Source organism: Tauraco erythrolophus, chromosome 3 (genome assembly GCF_009769465.1).
Source record: "Tauraco erythrolophus isolate bTauEry1 chromosome 3, bTauEry1.pri, whole genome shotgun sequence".
NCBI lineage: Eukaryota > Metazoa > Chordata > Aves > Musophagiformes > Musophagidae > Tauraco > Tauraco erythrolophus.
The window spans coordinates 7,769,547-7,790,051 of record NC_141467.1 but is presented as its reverse complement, the minus strand read 5'-3'; the positions used below and the strand labels follow the sequence as shown (position 1 = coordinate 7,790,051).

At 44.6% G+C, this 20,505-nt stretch overlaps 1 protein-coding gene across 1 annotated transcript; it reads right to left on the bottom strand.

The window, feature by feature from the left end:
* Nucleotides 1-5,492: 5,492 nt before the first annotated feature.
* Nucleotides 5,493-17,904, bottom strand: SMIM13 (small integral membrane protein 13). The gene is made up of 2 exons (XM_086608993.1): nucleotides 17,814-17,904; nucleotides 5,493-8,169 (listed from the first exon to the last, which is right to left on the bottom strand). Exons 1-2 carry the CDS (start codon nucleotides 17,887-17,889, stop codon nucleotides 7,976-7,978), a joined length of 270 nt encoding a protein of 89 aa, XP_086465119.1. The 5' UTR covers nucleotides 17,890-17,904; the 3' UTR covers nucleotides 5,493-7,975.
* Nucleotides 17,905-20,505: the final 2,601 nt, after the last annotated feature.

Below are 20,505 nucleotides of genomic sequence, written 5' to 3'. Positions count from 1 at the left end.
AGCCGGTGCCACCCCCAGCCCTGCCGGGTGACTACGGACAGCCCGGTTTTTAATCCCAACGCGTCTCTTCTCAGCCACGAGTTAGACAGTCCCCCCAAACACAAGAGTGTGGAATCATACACACAGTTACCGTTGGGGCCCGGCCTTGATGATTTAAGCCTGTGCTCTTTTTCTGAAGTTGGGAAACACCGATAACGAGGATGAGAAAGAGAAGGGAGTGTGAACAGCTGGTGCAGGGAGTGTGAGAAGCTGACAGTGGAGTATGGGAAGATGATATAGAGTGTGTGAGAAAATGATGTTTACTTTAGCAGGTGAAAAATAGTCCCTTTTTAGGCATAGCCAACAGTAAAGTTAAAATAGGTGCGTGCACTATTGTTTGTAACCAATCACCGCTGGGTGAGGGGCGCGTGGACACATCGTGGCCAGAGTAATAATCTATAAAAGCTGTCTGTATTACAATAATAAAGGTCACTCTGTTATCACATCTACGGAGTCCGTGCACTTAACCGCCGCACAAGAGCAGCAGTGCTCCAGACCCAAACAGCAGACAGACTCCCCAGGCACACACCTGCACAGCTGGAATAAGCCTGGTTTTCCTGGCAAGCCGTACCGACTGAAAAAATAATTCAATTTTTTAAAAAAATGCCAGCAGCTCTCTAAGTCTAAATGTTAGACTGGCTAACAGGGACTCACTGTTACTCCTAGGTAGTAAATGAAGGGCTCACTAGAGGGAAAACAGGTTTCTCCAAAGCCTTGTGCATCAAAGCGCTCCCTCCATCTCCCTTAGCCCGGATATCCTCATCAGCAGGATAACTCAACAAGGCTCCACCTTCCTCTCGTCGCTCTTCTCAAGGATTTTGGTCTTTAACGCAAAGAAAACGTGACACAGGATCTCTGACCCAAGTCTAATATTAACAACTGGGGGAACACTTTGAAGTGGGCTGGTCACGAGCTTTTGTTTCCCCTGCTCAGTGACCATGAGGACCCAGACCAGCTCTGGCAGGGTGGCATTTCACCTCACATCTCTGCAGCGAAACCATGGGAAGCGTGAGGATGCGCAGTTGGGAACTGGTTTTGAAGAGATCTGGGCCGCACGGAGCTTGTCCTTGCGATTAGACTGGGGAAAAAAAAAAAAAACAACACAAGCCCAAACAGTTTCTTTAAGCTGTTGCTTGTAACTGAGCCGTCAAGAAATACTGCTCTGGTGTGTTTTGGGTTTGTTTTTGTTTTTTAATAAGGCAAAAGGTAAGAAAAGCAGATCCCTCTGGCACTTTTGAGACCTTCCCTCTTGGGACAGAGAATTTTTCAGGTCATTTTCCTTTACGAAGCCAAATCCAGTGTTCCTCCTGGGCCGCGGAGCAACATACAAATCCTGCAAGACACGGGATTCCATGTGCTCCTGCAGCTTTTTCGGTGTGGAGCGTATGGCCGAACAAGCAGCAGGCTCAGCCCCTACAAGGAGCTGCCCTTGTACTTCCCAGCCCCGCTAAACCCCAACAGAATTACTAAAAAAACAGCGAGAGCAAATGCAAAGGAGCAAGCCCAAGGGCATTGGCCCTGATGGACGCTGTACGTTTCTCCTGCAAGGTGGACCTCTGCTGGCAAAGCTTGAAGGCCAGTGCCATCTAGTGGTGGAAAGCCAGGTTCCGTGCTCCCTTTCCACCCATCTTTGATACTAAAATCCTCCGGGGTTTCAGACTGGATCTGCGCTGTGAGCAATTCACCTGTTTAAGCAGCCAGTCCAGGGATGAGCACATTCCCCTATCCATGCCGTCACTCAAGGATTCAGGAGAAACATAAGGATGTCCTGGAAATCAGGGCAAGGAAAAGCAAAATCGTCTGCCCTCAGTATCCAAATCCTTTGGAAAACATAAAACCTAAGGCTGCAATAAGCATCATTGGCCATATTGAAATCTTGAATTGTTAAATAAACCTCGTGATTTTGGAAAATAAAGAGGCTGACACAGAAAGTCAGGAGAAGACCTGCCTTGGTGTGCCCCCCTCCACTGGTCTGGAGGAAGGATGAGCATTTTCTGATGTGGAAGTACCTATGCCGGTTGTTCATGGACGTGCCACAATCCTACTGGTGCCGGAGGTCCATCAGACCAGTTCTGTTCCTGGAGAAAGGCCACATGATGCCAGGATCAGAAGTCACGGCAGATGTGGTGCTGCTCAGCCACAAAACCAAACAGGCTTTAGGAGGTTTATCAGCGCTGGAGAACGCAGTCGATGCTGCATACCTGGTGTGCCTGAGCTAAGTGTCATCTCATCTCTTGGAGCTGCCTGCTCATGCCATGCAGGCACCGGCACCCTGCACCGAGCTCAGCCCTCTCAGATCCCCAGGCAGTGTCTCCTGTTTCTTCTAGGACATCCTCAATGCAAGGTCTTACAGGACTCGAGGGTACCAACTCTTTACACTCTTAAAAGCCAAAACCACTCCTGTTGGAAACAACTGGTGTGCAAGAGACTTATTTTGACCTGTTCTACCACAGCAAGCATTTATTCAGAGGAGGCTTTCAACGCCCCATGAGACATTCAAGTCCTCTAGCACCAAGAAGAAGAAATCGATACCACGTTCAGCTACCCTCTGCAGCAGCAGTTCTGAGGAGGGCACAGGGCACATGTTTCTGGTTTCAAAACTGCAGCCACGGGTTTCATAGCGCAGCTGTCTGCATAGAGGGCTGGAGGTTCTAACAGGGGTTGGAAATCAGGCGCCTGAACTGTACAGCACACAGACCCAGCCATGAGGATTTCAAGGACATGGAGCTGCTAGAGTCCAGAGGAGGGCCATGAAGATGATCCAAGGGCTGGAACACCTCTCCAATGAAGACAGGCTGAGAGAGTTGGGGCTGTTCAGCCTGGAGAAGAGAAGGCTCCGGGGTGATCTTACAGCAGTCTTCCAGTACTTAAAGGGGGCCTACAGGAAAGCTGGAGAGGGACTTTTTACAAGGGCATGTAGTGATAAGAAGGGGAAATGGCTTTAAATTGAAAGTGGACAGATTTAGATTAGATATAAGGAAGAAATTTTTCACTCTGATGGTGGTGAGGCAGTGGGACAGGTTGCCCAGAGAAGTTGCGGCTGCCCCATCCCTGGAGGTGTTCAAGGCCAGGTTAGAGGAGGCTTTGGGCACCCTGGTGTAGTGGAGGGTGTCCCTGCCCATGACAGGAGGGCTGGAACTAGATGATCTTTGAGGTCCCTTCCAACCCAAACCATTCTAAGATTCTATGACTCAGACAAGTACCTCTCAAGCCACAGCTCCCCAGTACACGACACACATTGTCTTAGCCTTCTGAGTAGAAGTACGCTGTGAGCATTCCAGTGAGTCCCTGTGGCACTACACATGAAGCATGCTAGCAAAAGGAGGTGTGGAATACTTTGACAGTGATGGATGGCCCCATCCCATCCTCCCCTAGATATCAGGGTCTCTTTGATAGCAAAGGTAAAGCAGAGTTTGTGTTATCCGTGTCTCATTGTGGAAGCTGAAAAGCCCTGTGAATACAAATGCAGGAAAATAAAGCCCAAGATGTTTTTCATCTCAGTGTCCCCATTTGTAAAAACCAAGATGTTAGTCTTGGTTTGAGTTCCACTGATGAAAGAGGTCTCCTGCCTTTAAGTGACTTCTCCCCCAAATTTCCACAGCTGTACCTCCTCCAAAGCTGACTGCACCCCAAGAGCTCTAAGACATTAGCGCTGGTTACTTCTTCTGTGCACTCGATGCTGCCGCTCTGTCCACTCACAGGTCCGCCTTGCCATTCCTTTTGTCTGAAGCAGCATCTAACGCTGCTACATGTCCACATAAGCCCCAGAGCAGACGCAAACCTTCCTCTTCCCTTTTACGCAGGCACTCCAGGAAGCAGCACGAGAAGGCCTCCAGCCTACCCAGCTTTCGGAGACAAGGTTTTACAGATTATAAACACCGCAGGTATAACAGAAACACTCACAACAGAAGAGCTTCTGATCTACATGAACATAGCCAATATACATGTCGTAAAGCTTTAGTATAAAACCAGCATATTCTACACTGCCGATTCCCAGTCTACTCCCATGTAGAAAAAGCCTTCATGTAAGTACCAGCCAAGCAAGATGACACACCACTTGTGTCTCACAAAGTTAGTCTACTTTAATTGTATAGGATCAAGCCCACAGGAGAACCCTGAGGACATCATGGAAGTGCCCCTGGCAAAGGAGCAGCATCAGTTAAAGCAGCCTTTGTGGAACTTCGAGTAGAGCAGAGTTATGCAATAGCACCTTTATTTATCCTGCTGAACCAGACCATGAGGCACTTCCTTGGGATCAAGACCGAAGTAGAAAAGCAAGCACGTGTTTAACAAGCACCTGACACCTGTATTACACCAGCTAAAACATGACTTTTGACAAGTCTTCTTTGGTAGCATTGCACACACACATACAAGGAGTCTTACTCTACAGGTAAAATCCCATTCCAAAGGAAGCCAGAAAACCACTCAGGTCAAATATTCATATCAAGTCTGGTTACTTTATTTTGATCTGTGCAGTCAGTTGAAAGAACAGTTAACGATGAAAACAGACAACGACAGAAGCGTTAGGTACAGTATCGGAACACCGAAGCAGCAGATGACCACACTGAACACGTTCTTTACGCTGGCCATTCCCAAAGAAAACAGAAGCAGGCACACAGGTCTAGTTCAGTGTAAAATCTGGTATTCTGCAGCGAGTTGCTCACAAATTGCAGCACAGGATACGGCGTTTACAGCAAACAGCGACAGCAGCAGTGCTTCGTGGATGAGCTGCATAGAATTAGCCTCATGGGCAAATGTTAAATCACCACGATAATAACCTTAGTGGCCCCCTAACAGGTCTGAATTAGGCAATTCCGCAGGAACAAAATCGTTTACACCACTCAAATTTCAGCAATAGCTTTCGTATTCTTTTCGCCAGTCTACGCTGTGTTTGTTCCAGCCTTCACTGCAATAACTGTTTTCAATTAACTGTCACATACAACACAAGTAATTACTGCTTATACTCAGAGTTACACAGCCCCTGCAACAAAGGTGATACGACTATATTAAAAATAAGAACCCAAAATACATTCAATAGAATGGCTGCAACAATAAGGCAATAAACACTTTTAAAATTGGATCATACTAAACAAAACGAGACCAACTGCGTAACCTGTTGCCGTCGTAAGGTTTCAGGCTTGAATGGGTCAATTCAAATTGAAGTGCTTACCCACCAGTAATATTTCAGAAGTGATTGGTAAAAATATTCAAAGACGTGAGTATGTTGGACTGCCAGCAATCACAACCCAGGTCTTCTCACAAGTACGCTTCCACACACACAGCTTCAATTTTACAGGTTTGCATGTAGTGCCCTGTACAGAGATTTTCCTACAGACTCCTTCAGGAAAAATTACACATTGACAGAAGACATCAGCATTACAAAATTCTTCCAAACCACGTAATATAAACCTTTGGCCTGCTACTAATAAGAGCATTAAAGTTATGCACTAGGTAGACAGCATTATCGGCAGCTATGTCACAGCAACATTTAAAAAAATAGCATCAGCTGTTTAAAAAAAAAAAAAAAGACTGAAAATAACTGGGGAGTGAAATACCTACATACAGCAAGGGTGGGAGAGGAAGCTGTTGGACTAGAGCAGATGAGCTACTCAGAGGTTCCATGTCCATCTTATTGCATATTTGACCAGTGTCAGCATTCAAATCCACATGGATTTTTCCTTCATTAACTCGGTCCAGAGTCTTGGTTCTTGCCCCTTTAGAGCTACCCTGACTAGCTATGCGTATTGCTGTAACTTCACATTTCTTCACAGCTACTAGAAGCAGAGACCGAGATAACTGTTACTTATCTCAGCCAGGGATGTGACAAGCATCAGCCTTTTGACACCTTCTGTGCACTAAAGTCTAAGTGAAAGTGAAGTGCATCGGAGTTTCAATAACCTACGTCAGTATATATAAAAAAATATCTTTATTTGTAAGCCTATTTAGCAAAGCTCAAGACAAAATGCTAAAGATGTTTCTTAAGAAGAATGTCCCAGTACTTGGTTAGCACTGCTAAAGTGAAAGTCTCACCACGTGAAAAGACATACAGACACAAGAGCATTGTGACATTGAGTTGTGCAAGGCAAACAACTGAAAGCACCAGGGAATAGAATCTGATTGCTTTCATTCAGTTTGAATAAATGGGAGATTTACTAATTTAAAAAAAAAAAAAAAACACAACATCATTAGGCATTCCCTTGCCAGCAGGCAGGACAGAGGAAGGAGATATCAATATTTCTACCTGTGTTTAAAGGATATGTGCACAGCACTGCCTAACCATGCCTGAAAACGTAACCCTGTAATACAAAGCATGCTTATATACACGTGGTAGTGAACAAAAAGACTTCTAGACTCCACAGGAAGGTCAAGGCTGATCTTATACATCTTAATACTGAAACATCCAACTCATTTTATGAAGTGAATGCTCTCATTAGCTTTTGAACAGCATTCACAGACGACAAATTAAAACATAAAGGCACTAAAAGAGTGCTCTTTTCCCAAATGTAGGCCTGCTTGACAAAAAAGCTCAAAAGTTGCTGCTTTTAGCCATATAAACAAACCACAAGTTTGGAAGTCATATGTTCAAACTTCTTAACAGCTGAAAGTACAAGACCAATTTTGTAGTCCTGTTGAACAGTTTTTATAGAGGGAACAATGATCCAAACACCATCACACATCCAAGCTTTGAGAGAAAACTGAAGCTGCTCGTGACAAGACATGTTGGTAGTTCTCTCATACACACATCAGAGGTGGTACATGCATGTTCCTCCTCTTTCCATGCACCAATCTTCACAGTTGCTAGATAAACAGAAGTGGAGCTCTTCATTCTGAAGCACAATGTCCAAACAGCTGTATTACTCATTCTCAAAGAAAACAGGAGCAACTGCTTTACTGTCAGTAAAAATCACTAAGTCCTCCAGCAAACATGAGGTACCAAATTCATTGCCATAACACTATCAAAGTGCTACAGTGACGTCTACCAAGTTGGTCAGAATGCCTTAACTGGTTCCAGGAAAGAAGTTACGTCAGGTATTGTATACCTGATGTAAAGGTGTACAAAGTGAACTAGAGAAGTGCTTAGTAATCCAAAAACAAAAGATGACGCTTCAGAATACTAAACAGTGAGTACATAACCTAGGCACCTTCCCCTCTCCAACATAAGTCGGACTAAGAGTAAAAGGTTCAGGAAAAACATACAGAAACCTAGCAGGACTGTTTAACCTGTAACCTTTTCTATGTCAAAACCAAGAAAACAGGTCTTACCACCTGATTCCTTTTTTTGCCTTTCTTTTTTTTTAAAAAAAGGAGATAATAAAAACCTCCAAATCATATGCATCCAATATTGATCTTTCATATTTTGTTTGTTCTTTTTATACATATAAGAATGTAACCAAAAATCTCACTGTAGAATACTTTCTAAAGCAGGATATTCCTTCAACTGTTTTTCAAGTTCACATGCGTTCTCAAGGTTGAAGAAAAAAATATATATTCATATATCACTAAGGAAATAAAACTCCATTTCACTATATGTAGTTACAGTGCTGTAAAGAAAAAATAATTTTTCAGTATCTCAAGCATCAAACATCAACATCAAACATCTCAAGCCTGAAATGTTTACTATGTCCAGACTAATGCAAAGGCTAAGCCTGTGGTCCAGGATCTGTTTTTAATCTGTGTGCAGAGGCAGAAGCTACAGCAGCTCAGCATTTTTCTGATGAAGATTTCTCTCCACCTATGCTTTCTTCCAGCATTCTATGACTTGCTGCTGAAGTCCTCCCTGAACCTCTACCCAAGTGGAATAAATTGGTAGTTCAGAAGTGAAGTTCCACAGGTATTACTATTACCTCTTAAGTCAGTTTTTCAGCAAGATCAAACCACTGAACGATGCAGTGCAGAGGTGCTTAACCATTCATAGTTAGAAGTTCAATGGAGTACTTTAAGTTGTGTCTTCTGTAGGTGCCCTTCGCTGTCGAGCAGATTTCTGTCTACCTCTCTGAGGCGAGGGTGGAGTCTCCTGTTCAGCTTCAGTCTCTGAAGGCTCGTTGTCCCCCTGTTGGGACCCCGTATCACCTATCAGTTCTCTCAGGAATTTGAATTTAGACAGAAACAACTGCCAGACCACATACCAGCCTGCAGGAGAAAGAAAAAAAGGTACTGCTTAGTTACTTCATACAAACTGACAGTCAGCTCTCAGGCAAAGCACACCAGAAAAGCGAGAAAAAAAATCAGCTCTCATCCTCTAATTGCCAACTCTCAACCCCAACACCCCTCTGCAACACCCACTCCTTTCCTCAGTCCTATAAATACCAACTCGACCTGATAAAGCTTGGTCTCATTTGGAAGCAAACACTTAAGTTCCAGGCAAGGACCTACACATTCTGAATGGTACTGCCACAATGAACAGTAGGTGAGTGATCACCATTGCAGAGATAAAGGTCTTAAATGTCAGGAGAAAATAAATTTCTGTGGTTATATCTAAAACAAGGATCCAGGATTCATGACACAGGCACTGTGAAAAGGTAGCCCCCTCACTTAGAAAACACATCATTCTGAAAAAACACATTTTTAAAAGCTGTATTACATAATCACTATTAAGCACACTTGTGGATATCCTTAAATTAATACCATGTTTTATAACAAATCCTGCTCTGAAATGCACGAGGTCTTCCATATCAAGTTCACTAAAAGACCACATCCCCCAAATTGAAGGTGTTCCCTTACCATGCCCAAATCCCGTTAAAGTAAAATTAACATTCTCTGGTAAATTGTGTTCTGCTCCACTGCTAAAATGCTCTGGCTCCCAAAACTATGCAAATAAAGAGTTGAGATAGTCACATTTCTAGGATCTCTCTTGAAAAATATTTAAGATTCAGTTCCTCCTCTCTCTTGTAGGAGTGTTTCTGTAACAGGTAGCCAAGGCACTTAAAAGCGGATGTAAACACATCTAAACCTAAACCAGAATCTCCCTTTTAAAAGGCCTCCCTTACCTAAGCATTTAGGTTGAGAGAGACTGGAGTTCTCCCCAGTAGAAAACTAGTGATGTTCCTTTCCCTCTAGCTAACCAGTCAGGTTTCATCTATAGAACAGGAATTCCATGTGTCCGTGAAAGACACAGTTAAGTAGCATAAAACGCAAACAGCTATTTGAAACGCCATGCAAGTGTCATTTGCAACAACAAAACCACCCGCCTTCAGCAGAGCTACAAATGAATACTCCCATTCTCTGTTCAGAAGGCCCTGCTAGCTATTCTGCTGACCTCGACAAATATTAAGAGCATTATTGGACAGAGCAAGAGAAACCCGCCCTGCCCATTGCACAGCTGTCAGCAGAAACGGACTTCTGAGCACAGACAACAGGGGCAAATCAGGGAAGGGGAGGAGAGACTAACAAGTGGCACTCGTGATCACTGCACCACTATTTTTCTTCCTCTTCTGTAATCAGTGTCATGCCAATATGAGCAGGCCATTGCTGAGGACAAAACGAGATCCCACCCTTCCCCTCCCTCCTACAATACTTTTCACATCCTGCAGACTTTTAATTTCAATAACTTCTCTGCTGCGGAGGACAGTTGGAGGACTGCTTTTATATTATGATCTTTTATGATCTAAATTAATTGCTAAAGTGTACACCAAGTACTTCCTTTTCCATTAATACCTAAACGTTTCAATGACATCTGATTAAATCGAATCTGATGTCCCACAAACACATTAAATCCCCCTGCACCTAGAAAAAAAACTCAACAGCAGATGTCTGGTTTTGACATCTTTTTTCTTTCCGATACGGAAGTAAAAATTGAAGCAGCAACTTTTTGAAAGTTGTTTCCATTGAGGGGTATTTCAGGTCTCTGGGACCTTCAATGCTTTGTGCATTCTGAAGACCATAAATCAATCCATTCTTCTCATAGGTCTAAACATCATTAAAAGTAATCAAATCTCCAAAAGCCATGTTCATTTCTAGTCCACATGGGAAAGAAAATGTATAATATATTCCAAGTGAATATAGGACACTTGCAAGAAAGTGAGACCTAAGAAAAATATCACAAGCCTTTTAAAAACGTCTTCAATTCCCCAATTTGTTAACAGAGCCAAAATTGGAGACACTAGACTTAAGTTTCAGGCAGTACATTCTACTAAATCCACTTAAGCGTATGTGGGGGAGTGGGGGAAGGGAACTCTCAGTCACAAATTGTTTGGCTGGGTTCTTCTGTTTGGTTGGTTGTTTTTTTTGCTTGTTTGTTTAAAATCCTACCTAAAACACCTGCAAAGTGAATTACTGTGAAACAGACATATTATTTCCAGAGAATACCACAGTGGAAGGGAGGGGAGGGAGAAGAAAGAGCCAAAAATATTCAGGGCCTTCCCAAAAGTGTTGTAGGGCACTTTACAGACGCATGACTTGAATGTCTTTGGTATAAATAAATACCCCATTAAAGGAGGTATTTTAACTTAGGCTCGATAAAGCTGACCACATGGTTCCTCTATCACTGTAAACAGGCCATGTAACACAGAATTACTACAGGAGGGTGGGGTGGAAAGAAGACAGACAGAAATACTACAGAACATTCATAGTTCATTCTCAGATACTGTCAAGAAAAGCAGTATTTTTCCCCCCCAATATTTGCTTTGAGTTAGAGCACAACAGTCTGAGTATCCAAAATACTGAGTATCATAACCAAGACTTCAAGACCACCAACAAGACACTGTAAGTAATGAGCCAACAAGACTGGTTATAGTCAACAACCAACCAGACCAAGGATAAGAGGCAGGTGAAACGAATCACAGTGCATTAAAAAGAAAATTACCATGGGCTTAGCCAAAGACAACAGTGGGAGGACAACCAGGCTTGCAAACTAGAGTTTCAAAACCTCACAAGATCTCCCAGCCTGTTAACAGACACTTTTAGGTATAAGGCAATCAAAGTAAAAGATCTTTCTTTCACTTGCTCTAGTTACAGTGCCAGCTTGGAGGGAAAGTTTAAAATAAAAAATCCCCAAAACAAGCAGATCTGTCTGAACTACGTTAAGACTGCATCTTCAGGTGAGCCTCCCTGTCGCCTCAGTTTCTGAACACTCCAAGAACTTTCTCAGAAATAACCAGACTACTGAAGAATTGGAACAAGTTATTCTGTGTAAGAGAGACTCTCTCCAGCAACAATATCAACCAAATAGACCATTAAACACCACCATACCCACAGACAAAGCCTGGAGGCAGATTTCACGGTACTGAGTTACTTCAGAATCAGGTGCATTTCGTATTAATTTCTCAGCCTCTTAAGAACATTGTAATATGGTAACACCAGACATCATGCCATACGCTATTTTGTAATTTAAAGTTCTTCAGTATTTTAAAAAATAAAATAATTGTAAAGTAATTTAAAATACATAAAAAAGGAAAATAGGCATTTCTGTGCATTCTTGTCTTTATGCAGCTCAGTTTAGCCTTGCAACCATTTTGCTGTAGAGCTTGTCCTGGACAGGTAACTGACACCAGCGGTTTGCATCTCAATTGCTTCCACTTCCTTCTGGCAAACGGCTCTCAAAGAAGTCCTACTGGTTTAACTTCACCACACACAAAACATTTGTTTTGAATCAGTCTCCCAGTGTTAACTTTATTTTCTTTAGCCATTTGATTTACCTTTTCAAATCCTCCTTAGCTTGACTGAACCTGTGGAAGTCAAACAGCACAACCACAATGCATCCGCAGCAAACAAGCAGTGATGACATGCAGACCACAACACATCATATTTCTGCACTAATCGGTGAAAGAAGTTGCCTCTCGAAGAAGCGAGCCAGGTCCAACAGCACACCACTGCAATGCAAAGCGAGGGTTCCAGCTCTCGGTGTAGCAGATGCCTGAATCCAGGGAGTGCTGGGAAATCCCATCTAGCACAAGCAGCCAGTATTTTGCATTTAAGCAACATAGCAGCTCCCAGCCTCTGCAGAGTTTGGTACTCACTAAAAGTTGGGAGCTACTGTCTCACTTAAAATACCACAGCCAGGTGCCATCCAAAGACATTTAAGCCATCGTTGGCATTGTGCCATCAGTATGTCAACCCCTCCTATAAATTGTGATGGGATGTGTTTATGAAGATGGGACCATGAGTCAAAGCCTCTTTTACTGACTCACAGAGAGATGTATGTAACATCAAGATGTTAAACAGATTTTATGATTTGACTATGTTTCATTAAGTCTACCTTTTTCTGTTACTTCCCACACCAGCTCCCCTTTGTAAAGGGGAAAGAAAAAGCGACCCAACTATGTTACCCTCCCTCAAAAGGTAAGGTGTACAAGTCTCAGGTCCATGGATTTCATTCGCCTTAAACTGGCTTGTATGCAAAAGCTGACAGAGGGAGGGTTTTCTTTATTGGAGCACATTTTCCTCCTCCATTTGAATTGGGAAGAGCAAACAAATCAAAAAACTCAGGGCTAACATGGAGCAACCCGTTTTTTCTTACGTGAAATTCAAATGAAACAAAGAAAGAAAGGACAGTGCTGCAGTAACGGTACAAGACAGAAGCCAGGTCTTCAGACTCTGTTTTTGACCCTACTATGGCCTTCCTGTGCAGTCTTAAAAGATCATTTTACCTCTGTGTCCCTACTGATTGAAAAATAGGATGCTACACATAAAGATTAATTTAGAACTAGGGTATCACCAAGGTGAATGCTGCCTGTATTCAAATGCTGAAGGGTCCATCACAGAAAATCTTAAGCAGTTGTAGCTGGAAAAAAAAGGAGCAGAGAGCTCCAGATGCTAACCTGAGACTTGGGAGAAGAGGGTTCTGCTCTGAGCTCTGCATCGGATTTCTTCTGTGACCACAATCACCTGAACGCTGCGCCATTTTTGAGCTGTCACTAACACACTGCCCTAGTGGAGAGCTCTGCCATGGAGATCAGACGGAAGGAAACAAACACTACTCTGACACTGGAAGAACAGAAGACACCAGGTGACACGGTGCTTGGTTCTGCATGGCTCCTTAAACTCAGTCCCATTTAATGCAACACTCTACCACATGGTGCTTGCTGACTGATAACAAAGAAACTCGCTCTCCTCCCATACCCCGTTTATAACAGTTTCAAAACTCAACTTCAAATTAAAGGTAATTTTTATTGCTGGTCTGATCAAACATTGCTTTTCTCATCTTTTGAAGTATTTCACAAGATTCATTCATTTAAGATGGTTACAAAACTATTCAAACGAAGCAGTGCAGAAGAATTATTCACGTAGAATTAAGGGTTCAAGTGTTTTCCCATCTGCAACTGAATTCACTTGTGAAGGAACCCACGCACTTGTTTTAGAACTTCGAGTTATGTGATTTCTGTTGTAAGGTCGCGTCCCTCAAACTGCATCTCGTTAGCCTCTCTTGCCAAATGAGATGAACGCTTTCATCTGTTCCACTGAAGGCACTTCAGCAATTTCACATGGCTCCATGCATTACTACATTGGGAAAATAAAACAAACACACAGAGGTGAGCAGCACTACAGTTCACCTTGGCTGCTATTTTATCTTATCTTGTATCCATGACTATGCACCAATTCCTCACATCTCCAGAGCAACACGGAATACACAGAAGCAGCAATAAGACCACCACAGAGAAACCAGAGAAAGGAAATCAGAAAAGGTGGGAATAAGGAAGTGGACGCAACTTTTAGTCCCACTTTTAAAAGAGTAACTGGAAAATTGCTATGTTTACAGTCCCTCAATGGTTTCTGTGTCAGATGTGATCAGTTTACAGATGGAGATGTTGCTAGCTGCAAGCCTTCTGTGCTTCCTAACAGTCAGATTAACACTGAAAGTAGCAGTTGCAAGCACCCAGAACTGCCTAAAAGAAAAATAAATCAGGTCATTTATTCTAAGTACTCCTATAGACATAAATGCCTAATCCAGGCATAAACATTTGCGTTCCACGTGGCTGAAGAACTGCTCCAAATAACTTCTGATAGTCTGTGCTATGAATTTTGTCTTTTCATTTTAGAAAAATGATAAAATGATGAAATTATTTTTGTCCCCTACTATTTAAGTTTTGATAGCACTTATTACATCATATTTGTGATAAGTAGCAGAAATCCATGTGATCCTAGGACGACTCCCGGATATTTAAGTCTACTGTTCCCTGCAAGCATTCATACCACAAGTCCTTTTACAATGCACTCAAAATTCAAGTCAGAGCTCTTTAGGCTCTTGACCCTGTAAGTCCTTGTCATAAGGGTGTTTCCATACCTCTTATGGCTGTAAAATACTCTTATCACAAGATAGAGCTTACTCAAGACTATATCCAGCCATTCGTGTGTCAGGATTGTTCATTAATTTAATGTCTCACTGGCTGGCATTTACTCCTATCCCGTCACACGCAGCACTCCAGTCTCCCTGGGAGTGTAACAGGCTGTAAAGAACACAGGCCTGTAGGTAAGGTGGTGAGTAAGAAACTGTCTATCACTGGCACAGATAAAGGACTCAGTTGAGAGGAGCCTGCACTCAGTTTTTTCTAGTGCTGGTCTTGCAAATGTTTTCCTTGAATATTTTACATTAATTGTAAAATATTGCCATTACATGGCACGAGAACTAGAAGTGTACCAGTATTAATTAATAAGTGCTGTATGAGAGGAAAAAATCATGTCTCACTGTATCGAGTGTTTATCGAGACTGTAAATCATTATCAAATCCTACTGAGTCACTTCTAACAGGGTAACAGTTCAAATCCTCCCCAAACAACAACAAACATGTCACCTTCCTGTGTTCAGTACTTTTGAAACCTAGGCGACTTTTAGTAGCCATTTTGGAAGCTCTGATACTGTCGAAAGTAAAATACAGTGAAGGATTCAAAGCCAAGTATTATCATAGAATGGTTTGAGTTGGAAGAAACCCTAAAGATCATCTAGTTCCAAACCCCCTGCCATGGGCAGGGACACCTTCCACTAGATTAGGCTGCTCAAAGCCTCATCCAACCTGGCCTTGAACACTTCCAGGGATGGGGCATCTACAACTTCTCTGAGCAACCTGTTCCAGAGCCTCACCACCCTCGGAGTGAAGAAGTTCTTCCTTAGATGTAATTGAAATGTCCCCTCTTTCAGTTTAAAGCCACTTCCCCTTGTCCCATCACTACATGCCCTTGTAAAAAGTCCCTCTCCAGCTTTCCTGTAGCCCCTTTAGGTACTGGAAGGCTGCTAGAAGCTCTCCCTGAAGCCTTCTCTTCTCCAGACTGAACAGCCCCAACTCTCTCAGCTTGTCTTCACAGGAAAGATGCTCCAGCCCTTGGATCATCTGGCCTTCCTCTGGACTTGCTCCAACAGCTCCATGTCCTTCTTATATTGGGAGCCCCAGAGCTGAACACAGTACTCCAGGTGGGGTCTCAGACACCAGAGTAGAAGAGCAGAATCGCCTCCCTCGACCTGCTGGCCACGCTGCTTTTGATGCAGCCCAGGATATGGTTGGCTTTCTGGGCTGCCAGCACACGTTGCCGGCTCATGTTGAGCTTCTCATCAACCAAAACCCCCAAGTCCTTCTCCTCAGGGCTGTTCTCAATCCATTCTCCGCCCAGCCTGTACTTGTGCTTGGGATTGTCCCAACCCATGTGCAGGACCCTGCACTTGGCCTTGTTTAACTTCATCAGGTTCACATAGGCCCACCTCTCCAGCCTGTCAAGGTCCCTCAAGGTCCCTCTGGATGGGATCCCTTCTCTCCAGCATATCAACCACACCACACAGCTTGGTGTCATCCGCAAACTTGCTGAGAGTGCACTCGATCCCATTGCCCATGTCACCAACAAACATGTTAAACAGCACTGGTCCCAATACAGACCCCTGAGGACATTATGTTTTTTTGAGGACAATACCAACTCCCCTGAATACTTTATTCATGTTTAAAATGCAGCATTCTTTGGGACAACCTCTGTGCCAGTTCATTCGGAAGAGGAGTAACAGACCTCAAAATGAAATGAAAGTTGACGGTACAGACAAAAGCAGAAAGGCCTGGAGAAAACGATCCTCATTTCCAATTTTGAGCAGCACATTGCAAAATCCTTTTAATTTTTCCACAAGACAGTAAGCAAAGATCTCGCATGCATACCTTGAAAACATAAAAAACCTATCAAGCACTACGTTTCATCTTCTAAAAGATGAGAAGTGGCCAGAGAACACCTAATGAGCATACAGAAACTTGAATAAATATCCACTTAGGTCACTTTTTAGTCAGACACACAAAACGAGGGAAATTATACAAGGTGCACCCTCAGACACCCTCACAGTCTCAGTTATCTGTATTTCAGAAGTCTCCTTACCTGAGCATTAGTACTATGGTTTAAAGATGTTGACCTTTTTTCATGAACTTTAAAAGATAAGCATTTCGGCATCCAAAATATCCTTTGTTCATGAGCTTGCCATTTATTTCCCCATTGCATAAAAGAAAACTTCTTGGTTTAGGCCTGTTGCTTGATCATTTAACTTTTTGTACTCCAAGGCCTCTGTAATTATGAAATTTCACAACCGTTCCCAGTTCACCTTTTCCATTGTACTTGGTTTTATAACCACCACCCTTCCTCCAGTCACCTATTTTCCAGGCTAGGCAGGTCTAACCTATTTAGAGTTTCTTCATGCAGAAATCATTACACCGCTCTCACCATCCTGTCTTTTTAAAAGGAAACTAGGATTTTATTTTTTTTAAATAAAAGTTATACACTTTAACAAGAAAATACACCACTTGAGACACATGCACACAGTAGATACCTGTAGCAATATAATGACATTTTCTATTTCCTTTTAAACTTCTAATGTTTGATTTGCCTATTTGCTTGCTACGAAGCATTAAATGTATTTTGGAATTACTTCAGCTAATGCTTTCTTTGGGATACTAACAGCTCAGTGTCAAGCCATTATATTTCCCCACATAAATTATGCATGCATACATTTCACACTTCTTGTGTGCATTACTTCATACATGTTAACACTGGGTTTCACCTCGCATTTTACTACCCAGTCCCTTGATACTGCAAAATCTTTTCACAATGCTTTGCCGTTTTGACAACAATTAACATTTTTTTTTAAATATTAAATGTTAGCTGACTCTTTACTTTGCTCCCTTGGTTTTCGAAAAACACTTCTAAATCCACCTATGTGCTTTTTATCTCACAAGCCTTTCACCACAGGCTATGACGTAGTTTGAGTTTGGTGGTGGTTGGTTTTTTTTAGAGCTTTAAGTTCAGCATATTGATCACAACATCCGCACGCATTACACTGCCGATTCCTTCCAAGAGCTCCAACAGACCTGCAAGTCGGGCCTCCCATTGAAATAACCCTTTTTTCTGCATTAAAGAAATGCAAGTCTTGGACACACATAAGAGAAAACCTCCTAAGAGCTGCTCTCAATCTAGTCTAGCAAACAGACGTCAAGAGCTGAGAGGTACCAGCAGGAAGTTTACTTCTTCCGTTCACTGGCATTTCAGACCCGTGTACAAGCCGCACAGAGCGAGTGCTCAGTAGTCCGTTCACTAAAAAAACTGTCAGTTTCAGATCAGTCACCGAATTAAGCTCTGGAAGCGTTCCGAGGCTCAAAATTATTTGGAAAGAAGGAGCAGGGGGCGCTGCGAACCACACCCGCTCCCTCACACCCCGGGGCACGGCGCCCTTTCGTTTCCTTCGGTCAATCTGAGCAAAAAGGAACCGCCAGAGATTGAGAAAGCCGCTAGGTGAGGGCGGGGGACACAAGCACCGCACGCCGAAGCCCGGTCACCCCTCCCGCACCTCCTCGCCCCCGCGCCAAGGGGGGGGCCGGCGGGACTCACCGCACAGCATGAAGAGCAGCACGCAGGCCAGGGTAGCCACAATCACCAGCAAGGTCAGCCCGATGCTCTGCCACATGGCGCCGGCCGCCTCCCCGGGACCCCTCCTCCAAGACGCCTCCCCGCCGCGGCAGCCGCTCGGCCGGGCTGGGCCGAGCTCCGCCGGCGGCCGTCAGAGCTCGCTCAGCCCTGCAGGAGGGGCGGCCGGGGCCCGGCGGGCCGCTCAGCGGCTCACCCCGGACCCGCTGCGGGCCGCCTCAGGCACCGCGGGGGCGGAGGTGAAGGCACAGGCCCGCCGGCCGCTACGGGGAGAAAGCCGCGCTTCGCATCGCTGCCCGCTACCCCCGGGGAAGGCGGGGAGCAGCTCCACGGCTCAGCCGGGAAGGCGAGTGGAGGCGAGATGGCCCCGCCTGAACCGGCGGCAGCCGCAGCCCCGTCTCCTCCCGCCGCCTCACGACCCGGCGCGAAGAGCGGCGGCGGAGAGACGGGGCGGGCCGTCAAGCGCGGCGCGGTGACGCACGGCGGCGCGCGGTGCATGCCGGGAGTCGTAGTTCGCCTCCCACCCCTGGGCGCCGCCGCAACGGGGACGACGAGTCCCGGCGTGCCCCGCGCCGCCGCCGAGCGGCGGGAAACGGCGCGCGGCGGCCGGGGCGGGCGTTTCCTCTCGTGTGGGAGGTTGAGGGGCGGCCGGCTGCGGCGGGCCCGGCCACCCGCCCGCGGAACGGCTGAGCTCGGCGGAGGCGCCGCTCCCTCAGCGGGGCAGGCGGCGCTGAAGGCGGGGAGGGCCGGGCGGGTGCGCCGCGGCCTGTAGCGGCCGCGTGAGGCGGAGGGGGAAAGAGGGGAGCCGCCGGTGCGGCGGAAGCCCTGAGCGGAAAGGAAAGTCAGTAGGACAGATTGCTTCCCGTGCAGTGATTCAAACCAGTGGTTTAGGTTTAGTAACGATGGGGCAACCGGATCTCTAGTTCCTCTTGTCTCCCTCCTGTCGCTGCCGCCCTCGGTTCCCCCCGGCTGATCGGTACGGGGACAGCGGGTCACCGGGCCTGTGTAGAGGCAGCGTTTTTACACCTGTGCTACCCCAGCGGGGTTCAAATTCCACGTAACTTTGTCTCTTGCCCTCTACTGTCATTGTAATGAAACGTCAAAGCTGGTCTTTCCCTCTGAAGAGAAATCTGAGGAAATAGTAACTTCCAGGAATTGTGAGATAAGTGTGAGATAATCTGGATACGGACTTTGCCTTTAGCACTGGAATGAGGTTATAACTTTCCTCTGTTGTGTAGGAGACGCTGGTTAATGTTTCTAAAACTACTGAAAGTGTGTGTTTAAGCCCACTGCTGCAGAAGCCTGATTTCCCATGAAGATGTCGCCCTTGCAGTGAGATGTCAGAGAAAGCTAAGCCAGTTCTCCTTTGTGTTTCTTTTATGGATTATTTAAAAATCTGCCCCTTTCAATGAAGCTAAAATCCTGTTTTTTTCTGCTCACTGAGCATACTATATGCCCCCCACTTTCAAGAGACCTGTAAACCAAAAATACCTGCACATGCAGTCCCCCATTCACAGCCTTGAATTTGCTGGCACTTCACCAAACCAAAGTGGAGTTCTCTCTTTCCATTCCTAGCCACCTCTCCCAACTTTCCCAGCCCTGTTTAATCCTCTGCCTAACCCACTCGTGTCATTTGCAAGTACTGTTTCATTGAAATATCTTTTCTGTTCTTTCTCAATATTTTTGTGCCTTGACATGTCTCCCGATCTCTAAATGTCACTCTAATTCTAGCGTAAGCGGTTGTTACACAGACTTCAGCAAGATTTCTTCTGTGTTGCGAATGAACAGCAAACCAGTAACCATGACTACTATATTAACTTTTGGAAAATATTTAAGTTTAATCCTAGCTACACTGTTCTGTTTCTCTGATTTTTGCTTATCATCTACAGTTCAAATGAGTTCTCTGGGTATGGGACCATCGCTTTTTCCTGTAAAACAGCTGTTATATTCTAGGGCTGTTAAAATATATCATACGCATCACCCTGTGGTTCCAAACTGTTTTACTAATAGTAGTTGATTAATTCACATCACATTCCCAAGCTTCACAGAACCACCCAGCGTTCGTATCTGAAGAAAGAATTATGTTGGAATCAAGTCATTTTGGAGTGATAAACATATATGATCCATGTATATAGATCATGGACATACATGGATCATACATGCATGATACCATCCAAGGCAATATACTAGGAAATAAAGATGAAAACAGGTAGCAATTAGATTTCTCATGTTACACTGCACAGGTAGAGGGCGTTTTAATCAATGTATGTTCAGTTCAGAAACCCTTAATTTTATCAAAGAGTTGTGGTCAATGGTGTGATGTCTACATGGAGACCAGTGTCAAGCGGTGTCCCTCAGGGGTCTGTTCTGGGTCCAGTGCTGTTCAACATCTTTGTCAGCGACATGGATGATGGCATTGAGTGTACCCTCAGTAAGTTTGCCGATGACACCAAGCTGTGTGGTGCCGTGGACTCACTTGAGGGAAGAGATGCCATACAGAGGGACCTGTAATAAGAGGCTTGAGAATCGGGCCAGTGCAAACTGCATGAGCTTCAACAAGTCAAAATGCAAGGTCCTTCACCTGGGTCGGGCCAATCCTAGGCACAAATACAAACTGGGCACAGAGTGGGTTGAGAGTAGCCCTGAAGAGAAGGAT